The sequence below is a fragment of the Vicugna pacos genome, chromosome 16 (genome assembly GCF_048564905.1).
Source record: "Vicugna pacos chromosome 16, VicPac4, whole genome shotgun sequence".
Classification (NCBI taxonomy): Eukaryota; Metazoa; Chordata; class Mammalia; order Artiodactyla; family Camelidae; genus Vicugna; species Vicugna pacos.
The window spans coordinates 62,418,743-62,433,709 of record NC_133002.1 but is presented as its reverse complement, the minus strand read 5'-3'; the positions used below and the strand labels follow the sequence as shown (position 1 = coordinate 62,433,709).

The window sequence follows — 14,967 nt, the reverse complement described above, 5'->3', positions numbered from 1 at the left end:
CCTGCTCTGGGTATTTCATGCACATGCAATCCTAGGGTATGTGGCCCTCTACGTCCGGCGCATTTCACTTAGCCGTGTGTTTTCAGGTTCCCCCATGTGTCGCACGTGTCAGCACTCTGTTCCCTTTTACGGTTGAACGGAGTTCTGCTGTATCAATGGACCACATTTTGTTTATCCATTTTATCTGCTGTGGACATTTGGGTTGTTTCCACCTTTCAGCTGAAGTGAGTACTGCTGCTGTGAACAGCCATGTGCAAGCTTTTGTTTGAACATCTGTTTTCATCTCTTTGGAGACCATACCCAGGAGTGGAATTGCTGGGTCATGTGCTAATTCTGCATGTAACATACTGTTTCCTACAGCGGCTGCACCGTTTTTCATTCCCACCAGCAGCGTGCCGGCCCAGGTCCTTCACGTCCTCACCAGCACTTGTTGCTGCCCATGTTTTTGATCTTCTGAGTGAGTGTGAGGTGGCCTCTGACCTGCTGCTTTTCAACCCACTTCTCAGGGTCCTAGTGGCCTCTGGGCTGGGTGCAGGCAGCCTGAAAGCCGAGGCCCAGACCTGAGTGGCTCCAAGGATCTTCTGTCTCGGGAACGGCCCCCTCCAGAATTTGGGTGCTGAAAACTCTGAGTGGGGGAGTCTGAGGAGCACAAGGCAGAGCTGGCCCCTGGGGGAATGGAGCCCAAAGGCAGAGCCAGTCTGTGCTAGTCAAGAGGAGGGCAAAATGTGAGCAGCCCAGGCAGGGTCTTGTGGGCTGTCGCCACCAAGGGTAGGGGTCGAGGTCCAAGCTTCATCAGAGGGGGAACGAGGAGGCAAGACACAGCAAGACAGGGATGTGCTGGAGAAGCCACTCCACTTCTGCCCGCAGCATGGAATCAACCAAGCGGGAACTCATTTTGGTCCACGTGCAGGCTAGAACTCCTTCCAGCAATGCCAGCGAGCACAGCACTATGCTCCCCGCTTGCCCTGGAATTCCACTGGCCGGCATCACAGCCAACATCACAGGGCCGAGCGCTTTCACGCACGGGCTCCCGCGATCTCACGGCCGCCCTCTGACGGAGGCACGGTCATTGCCCCGCTTTAAAGAAGAGGAAATGGAGGCACACAGAGAGGTCACGGGCCTTGCGCAGGATCTCCCTGCCAGGAAATGGCTGGGAGCCAGGTCAGCAGGAAGCACAACCCTAGGCAGGCGTGACGTCCCACTGGCAGCAGAGCTTCCCTGCCCAGGACTTGGAATAACTGGCTCCCAGAGTAGAGGGCTCTTGGGACAGGTTCTCCCGATGCCTAGGTAGCCGTGGGCAAGGGGGACACTGCCGTTTGGGGGACCTTTGTTTGAAGTGCCTGCCTCTGGCCAGCCCCACACGTGGCCATTACGATGGCCTGACTACAGGGGGGTGGCAGGCGTGGGTTTCCAGATGAACAGAACTCCCCGTCCACTCTTCCGCTAGTGTTTCTGAGTCTCAGTTTCCCTCATCAGGAAGATGGGTGCACAGCTGCTCCCCAGTGCCAGTGGGGAGGACTTGTATTTTTCACAACCTGCCCTTTCCTTCACTGCGTGACTCCAGGCAAGGCCGACCTCCAGGGCACCTCAGCCTGATCTTCAGCTCTGAGGCTTAAGCTCCAGCTTAAACCTCACCCAACAGCTCTCAAGGGCCCTGTCTGGTCTCCTGGAGTGTCTTCCAAGAGCCTGGCCTGCTGTGTGGTGTGCAGGGTGGGTGTTGCAACGTTCTAACCTGCAGCTCGATACTGGCCCCAGGACTGGTGAGGACCGTGCTCGGGGCCGACAGGGCAGGAGCAAGGCAGGAGCGGGGTCCCCGTTGCTGCCGGAAACTCCCGCAACCTCTAATTTCCTGCCCCAGAGGGGCTGCAGGTGCCTCCCAGGGGACAGCTTCCCCACTGCCCTGGACTAGGAGGGGGCTCAGGGAGCCCGGCCCCGGTTCTAGATCCCAGTGCCATAAGACCTATTCCCTGTCTCTAAAATGGCATGATGACATTCACGGAGCTGCGGCTGGGAGGGGAATGAGGTGTCCACCAAAGCTGCCGATGGCACTTGGTGTGTGTGGAGGCGGAATAAATGCTTTTCTTTCTTTCGTCCACCTAGCCGGCCAGGGCGGAAGCCTCCCAAGTGAACACCTGCACCCCACCCCATTTTGATTTCTGAGGAGGCATCTCCTCTGCCACCAGTGAGCGCGCTGGGAAGGTGAGATGATGGAGCAGAGGTGCTACGTTCGGCGGAGGTCACTGAACAGAGACCAAGCCTGCAGCTCTTCGACCCTTGCCCACGCCCCAGGGGCGGCTGCGGAGGGAGGGGTTCTTGGGGATCCTCCTGGAGGAGGGGGGCACGAAGCCAGGGTGCACGCGGGGAGGATCCAGGACCCCACCCCGAGGCCCACCGACCTCAGTAGGTGGCAGCGCCCCGTCTGCCCCCGCTGCCTCGGAGGGCCGCTCAGATTCTGTCCACCCAGGCGCGGGACAGGGCGACTCCCCCGTGGCGCCGTGCCGCGGCGCCCGGTTCCTCCCGCAGGTCGCCGAGGGCGCCGGGGCCTCGCGCCACACCTGTCCGCTCCTTCGGGAGGCCCCGGCGCCGCTGCTGCCGGCCCCTCGGCGCGGAGCCCTGTGTCCGCCGTCGCTTTGATCCCGGGGGCCCCGCTGGATAAAAGTCCCGGGCGGCTCCGCGCCAGCGCCAGAGGGGAGGCAGCCGAGCCGGGAGTACCAGCGGGCTGGCGCTGGGCGAGCGACGCCGAGGAGTCGGGGCCGCGGGGCGGCCCGCGCCGGCCGCGGTGAGCGCGGGGCTCCGGGACGGTTCGGGGTGGGGGCTGCGGCCCGGGGTCCCGGTCGCCTGCGGGCTGCTCTGGCCCTGGGCGGAGGGGGCGAGGGGGACCCCGGCGGCTCAGGTGAACGCGCCCCCTGAGTCCCCGGCTCGACGGGCTCGGCCGGCTGCGTGGCGGACGGAGCTCCCCCCGCGCGGGAAAGCCCCGCTCCTTCCCCGGCGGCCCCCGCCCGCCTCCCCCCGCCTCCCCTTCCAGCCGCCCGGGGGCGGGGGCGGCGGCGCCGGGCTGGCCGCGGTGAATGAGCCGCCGGGGCCGCCGGGCCGCGCTGCCCCCCACGGAGCCGGGCCGGGAGCGCCTCCGGCGGCCGCGGCGGGGTAGTCCAGGCCCCTCCGTCAGGCTTGCGGTTTGGGAAGAAAAGGCGATGCCTCCGCCAAGAAAAGAGCGAGCGCGGCCCCCTCCCCCTCCGCCGAGCCCGGGCGGCGGCGGCGGCGGCACATCTAACGCGCGGGCACCCGGGCCGCCGCGGCCCCCGCAAACTACGCCCAGGCTCGGCCCCCGCCGCTCATTGGCGCGGGTCGGAGCCAGCGCACCCAGACCTTGCGCTGCCCTCGGCCGGCTGCGCGCGGAGCCCGAGCTGCCCAGGCCGACGGCGCCCGGCCCCGAGAGCCTCGACGCCAAGCCGCTCGCGCCTCCTCGGCCAGGCCCAGTGCGGGGAGCGGTGCGAGCGAGCAGGCGCGCCTGGCGCCCCGCGGCCCGGGCACCCCCGGCCCGGCGTCCCCGCCACCGCGCCGCCTCAAGGCCGCCCGCTCTCCGCAGGTGGCCGCGGGCCCGAGCGGCGCGGCCATGGGCCGAGGGGTGCGCGTGCTGCTGCTGCTGGGCCTGCTGCACTGGGCCGGGGGCGGCGAGGGCAGGAAGACCTGGCGGCGCCGTGGCCAGCAGCAGCCCCCGCCGCCGCCGCCTCCGCCCCGGGCCGAGGCGGCGCCGGCGGCCGGACAGCCGGTGGAGAGCTTCCCGCTGGACTTCACGGCCGTGGAGGGCAACATGGACAGCTTCATGGCGCAGGTCAAGAGCCTGGCGCAGTCCCTGTACCCCTGCTCAGCGCAGCAGCTCAACGAGGACCTGCGTCTGCACCTCCTGCTCAACACGTCGGTGACCTGCAACGACGGCAGCCCCGCCGGGTAAGGTCCGCAGCCGCCCGCGCGACCGGCGCGCCCCTGCCGGTGGCCCCGGGGCCGCGGGCCGTCTTGTCGCCAGTGGGGTCGCACCACCGCCTCCCTGTTTCCGCCCAGACGCACGGAGTCTCTGCGCTGGACCCTCCTTGCTGGCCTCAGCGGTGCTCGCCCCGGGGAGAGGGCTCCCGTCGAGCCTCGGAGGCGCTGGCCCCGGAGAGGCCCGGCTCGGCGACCCGCCGCGCGGGGGGTGGGGCAGCGATTGAAGCCCTGGTACCAGGCCAGCCCGGGCACTGACCCCTCGGCCACCGGTGCCCAGCCCCCGTGCTCGCGTCCTTCGGTCCCTGGGCGGGGAGATGGCGGTCCGAGAGTGGCCCTGGCTCCAGCAGGAGGAGGCGACACAGCGGGGCGGGGAGAGTCCTCCCCCGTACTCCCACCCCCACCCCAGCTCGACTCGCCCCGTCTGCTGCCTGCGGCTGCCTGGACTGCCAGGGATCCCAGCCAGCCGGAGAGACAGGCAGGGGGCGCAGGTGGGACGGAAGAACCTGGGGTGCGGCATTCGCCCATCTCCAGCCCGAAGTAGATGGAAGGAAGGATGCGAGGCTGGGGGTTGGGGAGGAGTTGGGGGCACCCATGCCCTCAGCGACTCCACAACACGAGGAACGCAAAGTTAGATCGGGCCTCGGTAGGACGGCTGCGACCCGCCTCTGTGGCGCCCGCGCCCCTCCACGCCCGCCTGTCCGACCCCAGTGCCTCTGCCCCACGCACACTCTTCCAGCGAGGGCGCTTTTCACTCTCCAAGCGCCACTGCGAGCCTCAAGGAGAATCCCGAGCCCCAGTGAAGACCCCCCTCCTCCGCGCCGGGCCGCGGGCGCCGAGGTTACAGCGCGTCCCGCGCGGGGCGGGCCGTGGGGATTTTCCACGGACCACACAGCCCCTCGCCGCCCTTCCCCGCCCTGCGAGCGCCATCTCCCGGAACTGGCCGATGCTGGCCGGGCCGGGCGCGCTCTGCAGGGGCCTGGCCGCTGGCGCCCCCGTGCGGCGCGGGCGCTCGGCGACAGGTGGAATGACCCTTTCCTCCCCGGAGCTGGGCCCTGCAGCCCAAGCTGACCACCCGCTCTGCCCGACCTCCCTTGCAGCTACTACCTGAAGGAATCCAAGGGCAGCCGACGGTGGCTACTCTTTCTGGAAGGTGAGTCCCAGGGGCTGAGGAGGCGGGTTGGGCGAGGGTCCCCTGGGCACTGGACCCTGAGGTGGTGGCTATGCACGCAGGAGGCTGGTACTGCTTCAACCGGGAGAACTGCGACTCGCGGTATGACACCATGAGGCGCCTCATGAGCTCCAAGGACTGGCCACGCACTCGCACAGGTCAGCAGGCCATGGAGTGCCCAGGAGTCCCCTGCTGGGGGAAGGGGGCTGACAATCTGAAGTTCTGGAAGAAGCCCCCCTCCTTCACTCCCTAGAGCCCCAGAGAGGCCCCACTCCATCCACCCCTCCCCTCCCCCAAGGGTAGGGAACGCTCACACTCGCTCTTCGTGCTTATTCCACAGGTAACTTCCCAGGGCTCACCGTGCCTGTGCGGTACGTGGTCGGTCCCTAAATGAAAGCAGTTGGTGGAGTGGCCATGCCAGATATCACAGCCTGGCTGGGCATCCTGGCCCTGGTGACTCTGTGGAGTAACTAAACCCGTCCATTCCCCACTTCCCTGGCCACCCTGGTTCAGGCAGGTGTCACCACCCACCTCCTTGCTGGGACCAAGTAGGATACCCCCACGTCCCCAGCCTTCCTGCCGTCCTCATCCCTGTATGCCCCCTCCCCCCAGAAAGACCCACTGCCTCTGTCCTCCCGGCCACAGGCACGGGGATCCTGTCCTCCCAACCAGAGGAGAACCCCCACTGGTGGAACGCCAACATGGTGTAAGAAGGGGCAAAGGGTCCTTCCTGGGGGTCCTGTCCATGGGAGTCCTTCGTGGACAGTCCTTCCTAAGGGGGCTCTTAGGGGGAGTCCATCTGAGGGGTCTTGTCCTTGGGAGGATCTTGTCCTGGGAAAGATCCTTCCTGGGGCAGGGGTCCTAACCTCAGGAGTCCTTCCTGGGGAAGGTGGTCCTTCCTGGGGTCCTTGGGCAACAGAGGAGCATGGCTCACGTCGTCCCTGTGTCACAGCTTCATCCCCTACTGCTCCAGTGACGTCTGGAGTGGGGCTTCATCCAAGTCTGAGAAGAGTGAGTCCCCTGGCCTCCCCCTCCCTCCCCCTCCCAGAGCCAGGGCAGGGGAGATGGAGATTCTGGGGAAATACAGACTTTCAGCCTCGTCACTTCCTCTAACCCTTTGATATGTGTCCCAGGGTGCCCGTCTCCAGCACCCACTGGCTGGCTTGTACATGGCAGGCCTGACCCTTGGGGGGGGGCGTCGCTTCTGGGTGTTCCCTGGGAAAGGGCCCCCAGAACAGCCTTGTATACCTGATCCACCTCCCTTCAGTCTACCCCAGCCCCTGGCCTCATCCCCTGGAAGACCCTCCAAGCCCCCAGCTCTATCCCTCCCCCTTCCAACCTGGGGGTAGGAGGCCTTGCTCTCTGCCCAGGCCCCTACTCGAAGCATCCTCCTTCCCCGTGCAGACGAGTACGCCTTCATGGGCGCCCTCATCATCCAGGAGGTGGTGCGCGAGCTTCTGGGCAAAGGGCTGAGCGGGGCCAAGGTGCTGCTGCTGGCAGGGAGCAGGTGGGCCGGGCTGGGGCTGGGGCGGCAGGGTGCCCATGGAAGGGAGAGGAGGGGGCTGAGCCTGGGCAGACCCGCGGCCGGGGAGAGCAGCATCCTGGGGTGTCCTGGAGGCTTGGTCCCCACGTGCTGTGTAGGAGAAGCTGTCCAGAGGACTCTTCTGGAACTGTGGTTGTTGGATGTGAGGGAAGCCTGGGACCGCAGTGACCTCGGTTGTTGGTTAGGGGTTATCTGTGAACCAATGTACCTCCAAGGCCAGGGGTTCCTGCAGGCAGGATCACACCTGTTGGCCACTGTATCACTGCGGGCATGTAGGGGACCCAGGGGGACATCCGAGAACTAGATGAAGGGGCCTGGGCCACACAGGTCATTCTCACTTTCCGATAAGGAAACAGAGAGGAAAGGAAGGAGGGGTGGGAGAAAGTGGTATGACCTGACCCTGGTTCATTGCAGCTCCCCCGGCCCTTCTCTGTCTTCAGGACCCCGATGGGCCCACGAGTCTTGCCAGGAACCCAGACAATGTTGGCAGTTCAGAGTGCACGGGGATCCCTGTCCCCTTGGGATGGGCTTGGGGCTGGGTAGGTTCTGTGGGAGGTGAGCATCCTTCCACGTCCACCTGGCCTGACGTCCCACCTTCCCTGCAGCGCGGGGGCCACGGGGGTGCTGCTGAACGTGGACCGCGTGGCCGAGCAGCTGGAGGAGCTGGGCTATACGGCCATCCAGGTGCGGGGCCTGGCTGACTCCGGCTGGTTCCTGGACAACAAGCAGTACCGCCGCACGGACTGCATCGACACCATCACCTGCGCTCCCACGGAGGCCATCCGCCGGGGCATCAGGTGCCCCGCGAGGGAGGGCCTGTCCCACACTCTGGGGCCCTGCCTGGCCTCGTGGCCCCCCGTGCAGAGGGCCCAGGGTGGGTGCAGAGCGGGTGGCTGAGCTTGTGGAAGACGGGGGGCAGCTAACCTGCCGCGTGTGGCCCAGGTACTGGAATGGCGTGGTCCCAGAGCGCTGCCGGCGCCAGTTCAAGGAAGGCGAGGAGTGGAACTGCTTCTTCGGCTACAAAGTCTACCCAACCCTGCGCTGTGAGTGGGCACGCAGCGCGGGGGGCGGGGGGGGGACGGTGTCCAGACTTTCTCCCCCTGCTGACAACCCAGCTGGAGTCAAGCCCTAGGAGGCAGGGCCCAGAGGCCACTGCCCCACCTGGGAAGGGTGATAGAGTCATCTGAGTTTGGCCAGGACTTTCCCAGTCTTGACACAAAAAGTCCACTCGGTTCGAGGCAAACCAGGGTGGTAGGTCACCCGGCCACACCCACAGTTGAGAATGTGCTTTAGCCTGGATTCCATGCCCCTGCGTGGGGCCTTGGCATCCCAGCTCTACACTTGGGGGGACGTTGTCACCACATTTTGGTCAAAGCAGAGTCCCTGGGAACCAGGCGAAGGTGGGGGTGGAACAAGACACCTCTTCAAGGAACGGTGCTGTGGTTGGGGGTCTGGCAGCTGGCACCCTGCGGGGAGAGCCTGGCTGCCACCTCGGGACCCCGGGCCTGGGGGGGTGGTGCTCAGCAGGAGCTGGGGCCCAGCTGAGCCGTCACCCTGGCCCCAGGCCCGGTGTTCGTGGTACAGTGGCTGTTTGACGAAGCTCAGCTGACTGTGGACAATGTGCACCTCACGGGGCAGCCGGTGCAGGAGGGCCAGTGGCTCTACATCCAGAACCTGGGCCGTGAGCTTCGAAACACACTCAAGGACGTGCCGTGAGTGCTGGGGATCCCCCTCAGACCCCTGTGCGGTAAACCCCTCGACTGAAAAACAGAGGCCTCCAAGATGGCAGAATAGGAAGTGGCCAAGTGGTCCCTCAGTTGGTGATGAACTGTGGCTCCCTAGATGGGAGTGGGACCCAGAGTGAGAGAGAAGTGAGCCACTGAGACACCAAAAGACACGGAGGAGATCCACGTGCATGCTGCTAAGCGGAAGAGGCCAGTCTGGGGAGGCTGCTTGTGTGATTTTAGGTCTGTGATGTCCTGATAAAGGCAAAACCCTGGACACAGTAAGAAGATCAGTGGTTTCTGGGGGCTGGAGGACGGAGGCATGAAGACGGGGGGACACAGAGGGCTTTTAGGGCCTAGAAACAGCTGGGCTGGTACCACTCTGGTGGAGACCTGTCATCACACGCTTGTCCAGACTCATGGAAGGTGCAACACCCAGAGTGAACCCTGATGTGAACTGTGGACTCTGGGGGATGGAGATGAGTCATGAGTCAGCGTAGGTTCCTTGGTTGTAACAAAGATGCCATCTGATGGAGGCTGTTGCTCATGAGGGGCTGTGTGTGTCAGGGGGCAGAGGATAAAGGGGAGCTCTCTACATCTTCAGTCCACTTTGATGTGAACCTAAAACTTCTACGAAAACTGAAGTCGGGGGGAGGGCATAGCTCAGTGAGGAAGTGAGTGCCTAGCAGGCACAGGAGGTCCTGGGTTCAATCCCCAGCATTGCTTCTAAAAATAAACAAATAAAACCTAATTGCTTCCCCCAAAAACTAACAAAAAAATCTAACATTAAAAAAATTAATATAAATAAACCTAATTACCTCCCCCAAATAAATAAATAAATAAATATTTTTTAAAAACCTTAAATCTTTTTAAAAAAGAAGAAAAACAAGGTACTCACCTGTCCAGGAGAGCCCCCACTCCGAGCAGGATGTGGAGGCCAGCAGGGACAGGGCTTACAAGGGAACATGAGGGCTGGCACCCTGGCAAGAGGGAGGGGGTAGCCAGGCCGAGGGCAGGGGGAACTGAGACCTGTGGGCTCTGGGGCATGGAAGGGGCTGAGGTGGGAGATGGTTGCTCACAGGCTGTCTTCTCCTCAACAGGGCCAGCTTTGCCCCTGCCTGCCTCTCCCACGAGATCATCACCCGGAGGTCAGTGGCCCTTGCCCTGGGATAGCTCGCATCCCTGGCTCTGCTCCAAACATGAGGCACCCCCACCCCAGCATGCCTGCCCTCCGCCCTCCCAGGCTCTGGCTCCTTTCTGGGGCTTTCAAAGCCACTTACATACCAGCTGTGTAGCAAGGATTCTGCGGTAGCAAGGCCGTCCCCTGCTTGGCCCCTCCCTGAGTGACCCCCAACCTGGGTTTCTGTCTGTAGCCACTGGACAGACGTCCAGGTTAAAGGGACCTCGCTGCCCCGGGCGCTGCACTGCTGGGACAGAAGCCTCCATGACAACCACAAGGCCCGCAAAGCCCCCCTGCAGGGCTGCCCAGTCCACCTGGTGGACAGCTGCCCTTGGCCCCACTGCAACCCCTCCTGCCCCACCATCCGGGACCAGTTCACGGGGCAGGAGATGAACGTGGCCCAGTTCCTCATGCACATGGGCTTCGATGTGCAGAAGGTGGCGCAGCAGCAGGGCCTGGAGCCCGGGAAGTTGCTCGGGATGCTGAGCAGCGAGAGCTAGTGGGCCTGTCCCCAGCCGCCCTGCCAGGCTCTCCTTCCCTCCTGGGACAGTGGCCAGGCCGACCCCACCCTGGGTCTGGACACCCCCCACCTGCCGACAGCCTGCACTGCCTCCCCCTGCCTTCGGGGAAGGTGGACCTGCAGTCAGCCCCTCTGCGGCCCTGGGACACCTCCCCCGGCTCCCCCTCCCCGCCACCGCCTCCCCCCACCTTGGGGAACCAGAAGCACCAGATCCCTCAGCCCCTGGCCCAGGAGCCACCTCCCAGCCAGCCCCCACCCTCTCCCACCCTTTTGTATTATTTTATAAAGTGACTTTTTTTATTACTTTAATTTTTTTAAAAGAAAAATAAGAAATATATGGTGAATGATATTGTTTTGTAACATATTTTTTTTAAATAATGAAAAAAAGGATAACAAAAGAGACTCGCCCTGTAGATGTGTTTATTTGAGGGGACACTCTGCCCACTTCTCACACCCCTCCCCCAACCCTGACTCCTCCCCCAACCCAAGGGCAGCAGGGAGGCTGGGGGTGACTTTGGAGCCTCCTGACCTCTGACCCATGCTCCTTCTGTTCATCCATTTCCACAGTCAGAGGTCACAGGCCTGCATCAGGCAGCCCCCGGGAGCAGTAAGCTCCCTGTCTTTATTTTGCTCTTGGGTGACAGTCACAACCATTTCCAAGTGCACGACTCAGCGTTTCCACGTCCACGACGTCATGTCTCCACCAGCAACCTCCAGTTTCAAAACTTTGCCACAAACGCTCCCTACCCAGCCAACACTTTCTTAGAAGTTTGAACTCTGTTACTCCCCTCGGTCACACGTGCACAGGGTCCAGAATCTGAAAGGTGCAAAGAGTGGAAGGGTGAACATTCTCCCTCCAGTCCGGCCCCTAGGGCTGCATCTGTGGCCAGTTCCAGAGGATCCCGGCCTCCCCGTGTACACACACACACACACACACACACACACACACACACACGCGACTGCATGCCTGGTTTCCGCCTCATCCTGCATCCTGGGGCCACAGAGAGCTGCAGGCAGGTGGCACCTTCCGGGTCAGCAACGGGCGTCATGCTTCACCCTCTTTGGGATGCTGTGTGGCGGGCCCGAGTCGCCATCACTGCACATGGGCCGGCGTATCCATGGGGTGCAGGTCAAAGACACCCCTGCGGTTTGGACGACACACTGACGGGCCCTCCCTGGAGGTGGCTTGGCCAATGGGCACGGTGCCCTGGGTGCTCTGCTCCCTGCGTTTGGGGCCCCACGTGCATTGGTGCACGATTCCTCCCTGTCACCCTGCAAGTAGGTCTTATGATAAACTCAGATGATAGGTAAAGAAGCTGAGGCCCAGAGAGGTTCTGTGAAGTGTTGAGAGGGACAGAGGAAGGAGTCAGCAGGTCAGCCTGGGCCCCGCTCCTAGCCTCTGAACCACCCCCACCCCCAGCTGCCGCCTCTGCAGCTCTGTCCCAGAGTGGGAAGAATTGCCAGATACCCGGCCGTCCTCTCTCCCCCACCAGACCGAGGATGTGCCCTGCGGGTGCTCAGCTCCAACTCGGGCCCACTCAGCACCAGCATCGGCTTCTCCGGGGGAAACCAAGTGACCCATTCGTGGTCTCCTCCATGGACCACTCACTTCTCCACAGTCTCCTGGGGGAACCCACGGAGTCTCCAAGGCCAAGGGAGATGGTGAGGTCAGGGATGGAGTGGCCAAACGCTGGAGATGAAAGAAGAGTTCCCCAGTGTGGCTGCTGGTTTTCGAGAGCAGCCCCTCCTCGGCCTCCCAGGAGGACCATGAACAGGACTCTCCGTGCAACCCACCGGCCGTGGGTTCCCAGCGGGAGGAGAGGCTGGAGGACCTGAAAGGGGCCTGGCCATCACCAGCCTGGGGAGGCTTTGCTCGGAGGGAGCAGCCGCGCTGCGGTCGGAGCTGGGCTGGGGGCCCCAGAGGCGCTGGCTGGACACCAGTTGTTGTCTGTTGTCAGCAGGCGGGGACATCACACACTCAGAGGTCCTCGCTCCATCCGAGGCCAATGAAAAGGATCAGAGGGCGGCTTTGCGTGTCTCGGGCGTGCCAGGCACACAGAACACGACACTTGTGGGTCAGGCCCGAGGGGATTCCACCCAGTGAATAAACCCTTCCTCCCACGTTCCTGACAAAGAAGGAAAGAGGCTCAGCCTACTTCCGGCCTCTGTGCTTTCCCTGGGGGACCAGCGGCAAAAGGAACCCAGGGCCCACGAGTACAGTGGGGACCGGCCAACCTGCAGGGCTCGGCGTGGCCATCGAGGGGACCGGCCGAGCTCTCCTCACCCACGACCCGGCTTTTCTGGCAATGCTGCTGCTGTACGTGTTCTGCATCATGTGATTCCTGTAGCGGCAACAACACTCTGGACAGGGGCAACCAAGATGTCTTTCAGTAGATGAGTGGGTAAATAAACTGCAGACAACAGTTACTCAGCGTTAGAAAGAAATGAGCTGCCAATCCGTGAGAAGACGTGAGGAGCTTTAAATCTATGTGACTAAGGGAAGGAAGTCAATCTGAAAAGGCTACGCTTTGTGTGAGCCCCACTCTGTGACATCCTGAAAAAGGTGAACCTATGGACACAGTGACAAGAGGAGTGGTTGCCCGGAGTGGGAGTGGGGAGAGAGGCATGAAGACGGGGAGCACAGAGGGCTTCTAGGGCCGAGAAACAGCTCTGCGTGGTACCGCACTGGCGGGGACCTGTCGTCGCATGTTTGTCCAGACTCACGGAAGGTACAACCCTCAGAGTGAATCCTGATGTAAACTGCGGACTCTGGGGATGGAGATGAGTCAGTGTAGGTCCATTGATGGTAAAAAAATGCATCACTCTGGTAGGGCTGTTGATAAGGGGGAGGCCGTGCCTGGTTAAGGGCAGGGAGCCAGGACGGCAAAGTGAAGAAAGGTGACTGCTGGGGATTTGTTCTCAGATTCTGAAGGCGCCTTTCAGAGAAGGAGCTGAGAGTAACTGGGAAAAGGGGAACGGGTGGGACCCAGGCCCGGGGTCCTCCCCTCACCCTCTCCTGCATCTTCCGGCTGCATTTCAGGGGAAGACATGGCCTGCCCACCCAGTGGAGCTGGAAGAGCTTTCCCCAGGGGTTCGTGGCACTTGGGTCAGGAAATCTGGTCCCAGGAGAGGCTCTGAAGACCCTGGTCTGGGTGCGGCTCCCTGGAGAGTTCCAGACATGCCCCTTCTGGGGATGGGTGGCTGCCCGCCGAGACCAGGCAGCTCAGGTCAAGCAGCCTGTTTCCTTGTGTGAAGAGGACAGGAAGGAGCCCCGAGGGCACGCACCTCCCTTCCCGGGGAGCTCCAGCAGCTGGTGCCGAGTCTGGCATGGCTGACACCCAGGATTCCTCCCACACCACATCTCCCCGCGTGGTCTTCCTGCAGAGGGTGTTTAGCCAGGACCCAACCATGAGGAAACAAAGTACACATCGAAAGAACCTGCAAGGCTGCTGGCTGGGCTCTTCAAAGCAACAGTGTTGTGAAATAGAGAAGTGGAGGGGGAGGGCGCAGCTCAGGGGCAGAGCATGTGCTCAGCAGGCAGGAGGTCCTCGGTTCCATCCCCCGCACCTCCGTTAAAATAAACAAATAAACCTGATTACCTGCCCCCCAAATAAAAACAAACCAAAAAATGTGCAAAGACAGAAAGAAAGAAAAGGTTCTTCTGTACAGCACAGGGAGCTATATTCAATATCTTGTAATAACCTTTAATGAAAAAGAATATGAAAATGAATAAATGCATGTACATGCACGACTGGGACACTGTGCTGTACACCAGAAATTGACACATTATAACCGACAACATTTCAATTAAAAAAAAAAAGACTGCATGCAATCATGGAGCACAGGAGGGACTTTCTCAAAAGAAAATAAAGGTATTTTTAGCAAAAAAAAAAAAAGAAGGAAAGAAAAGAAAAGAAATAGTGGAGACCATTCCAGAACAAAGGGAACAGACACACACAACAGCCAGATGCATGATTCCAATCAGATCCCGGAGCAAAAATTCAAAGAGTTATAAAGTGTATTTTGGGGACAGGTCGGCATACCTGAAGACAGACTGTGTTCTAGGTGATCATGCTTCAGTTCCCCAAATGCGGTCTCTGTGTTCAGGTTCTGTAGGGGAACTGCCTTGTTCTCAGGAGGTGTCCGTGGAAGTACCTGGGGAGAATTATTGTATCTCCAGAATTAATTAATATTATTTGTTATGAATTATCATTGGAGAGAGGGAGAGTCAGACCACAAACAGGGAAAAATATTAATAATTCTCGAATCTGGGAGAAAGAGGTATGAATTTTCATTGCACTGTTCTGCAACTCTTCTGTAAATCTGACATTTTTCTAAATGAAAAGTTGGGGAAACATTCATAAGGATGTGCATACAGTCGTCCCTTGGTGTCAGAGGGGGACTGGTTCCCAGACCCCCCAGGATAACAAAATCCACCAACGCTCAAGCCCCTTGTACAAAATGGCGTAGTATTTGCATATAACTTATACACATTCTCCTTAGACTTTATTTTTCAATTTTATCTTTTATTTTTTTTAATTTTTATCTTTCATTTTTTTAATCTTTTATCTTTATTGCCTCATAGCTTTCCCTACTCTTCGATTTTTTTTGAAGATTTTGAGAAAGATAGAATGTTTGGTAGAATTCACATATGAAGCCGTCTGGTCCTGGACTTCTATTTTGGGGGAGGTTTTTAATTAATGTTTCAATCTCTATTAGTGATCAGTCTGTTAAGGTTTTCTAGTTTCTCCATGGTGCAGTCTTGGAAGACAGCATGACTCTAAGAACTTACCCATTTCTTCCGGGCTGCCCAGTTGATTGGCGGGTAGCTCATCATAGCAGTCTCTCTGT

At 60.7% G+C, this 14,967-nt stretch overlaps 1 protein-coding gene across 4 annotated transcripts; it reads left to right on the top strand.

Annotated features, from left to right (window-relative positions):
• The first annotated feature begins 1,671 nt into the window (after positions 1 to 1,671).
• On the top strand, positions 1,672 to 10,377 carry NOTUM (notum, palmitoleoyl-protein carboxylesterase). 4 transcript variants are annotated; one of them, XM_072939871.1, is made up of 12 exons: positions 1,672 to 2,779; positions 3,587 to 3,948; positions 5,079 to 5,131; positions 5,212 to 5,307; positions 5,762 to 5,855; positions 6,102 to 6,160; positions 6,554 to 6,656; positions 7,298 to 7,489; positions 7,635 to 7,735; positions 8,257 to 8,404; positions 9,517 to 9,564; positions 9,790 to 10,377. In XM_072939871.1, exons 2-12 carry the CDS (start codon positions 3,614 to 3,616, stop codon positions 10,094 to 10,096), a joined length of 1,536 nt encoding a protein of 511 aa, XP_072795972.1. In that variant the 5' UTR covers positions 1,672 to 2,779; positions 3,587 to 3,613; the 3' UTR covers positions 10,097 to 10,377. The 4 variants fall into 4 exon arrangements, with proteins under 4 accessions (XP_072795972.1, XP_072795975.1, XP_072795974.1 ...); XM_072939874.1 differs by having other exon boundaries at positions 1,677 to 2,779; positions 5,795 to 5,855; XM_072939873.1 differs by lacking the exon at positions 1,672 to 2,779 and having other exon boundaries at positions 3,041 to 3,948.
• The last annotated feature ends 4,590 nt before the right edge of the window (positions 10,378 to 14,967 follow it).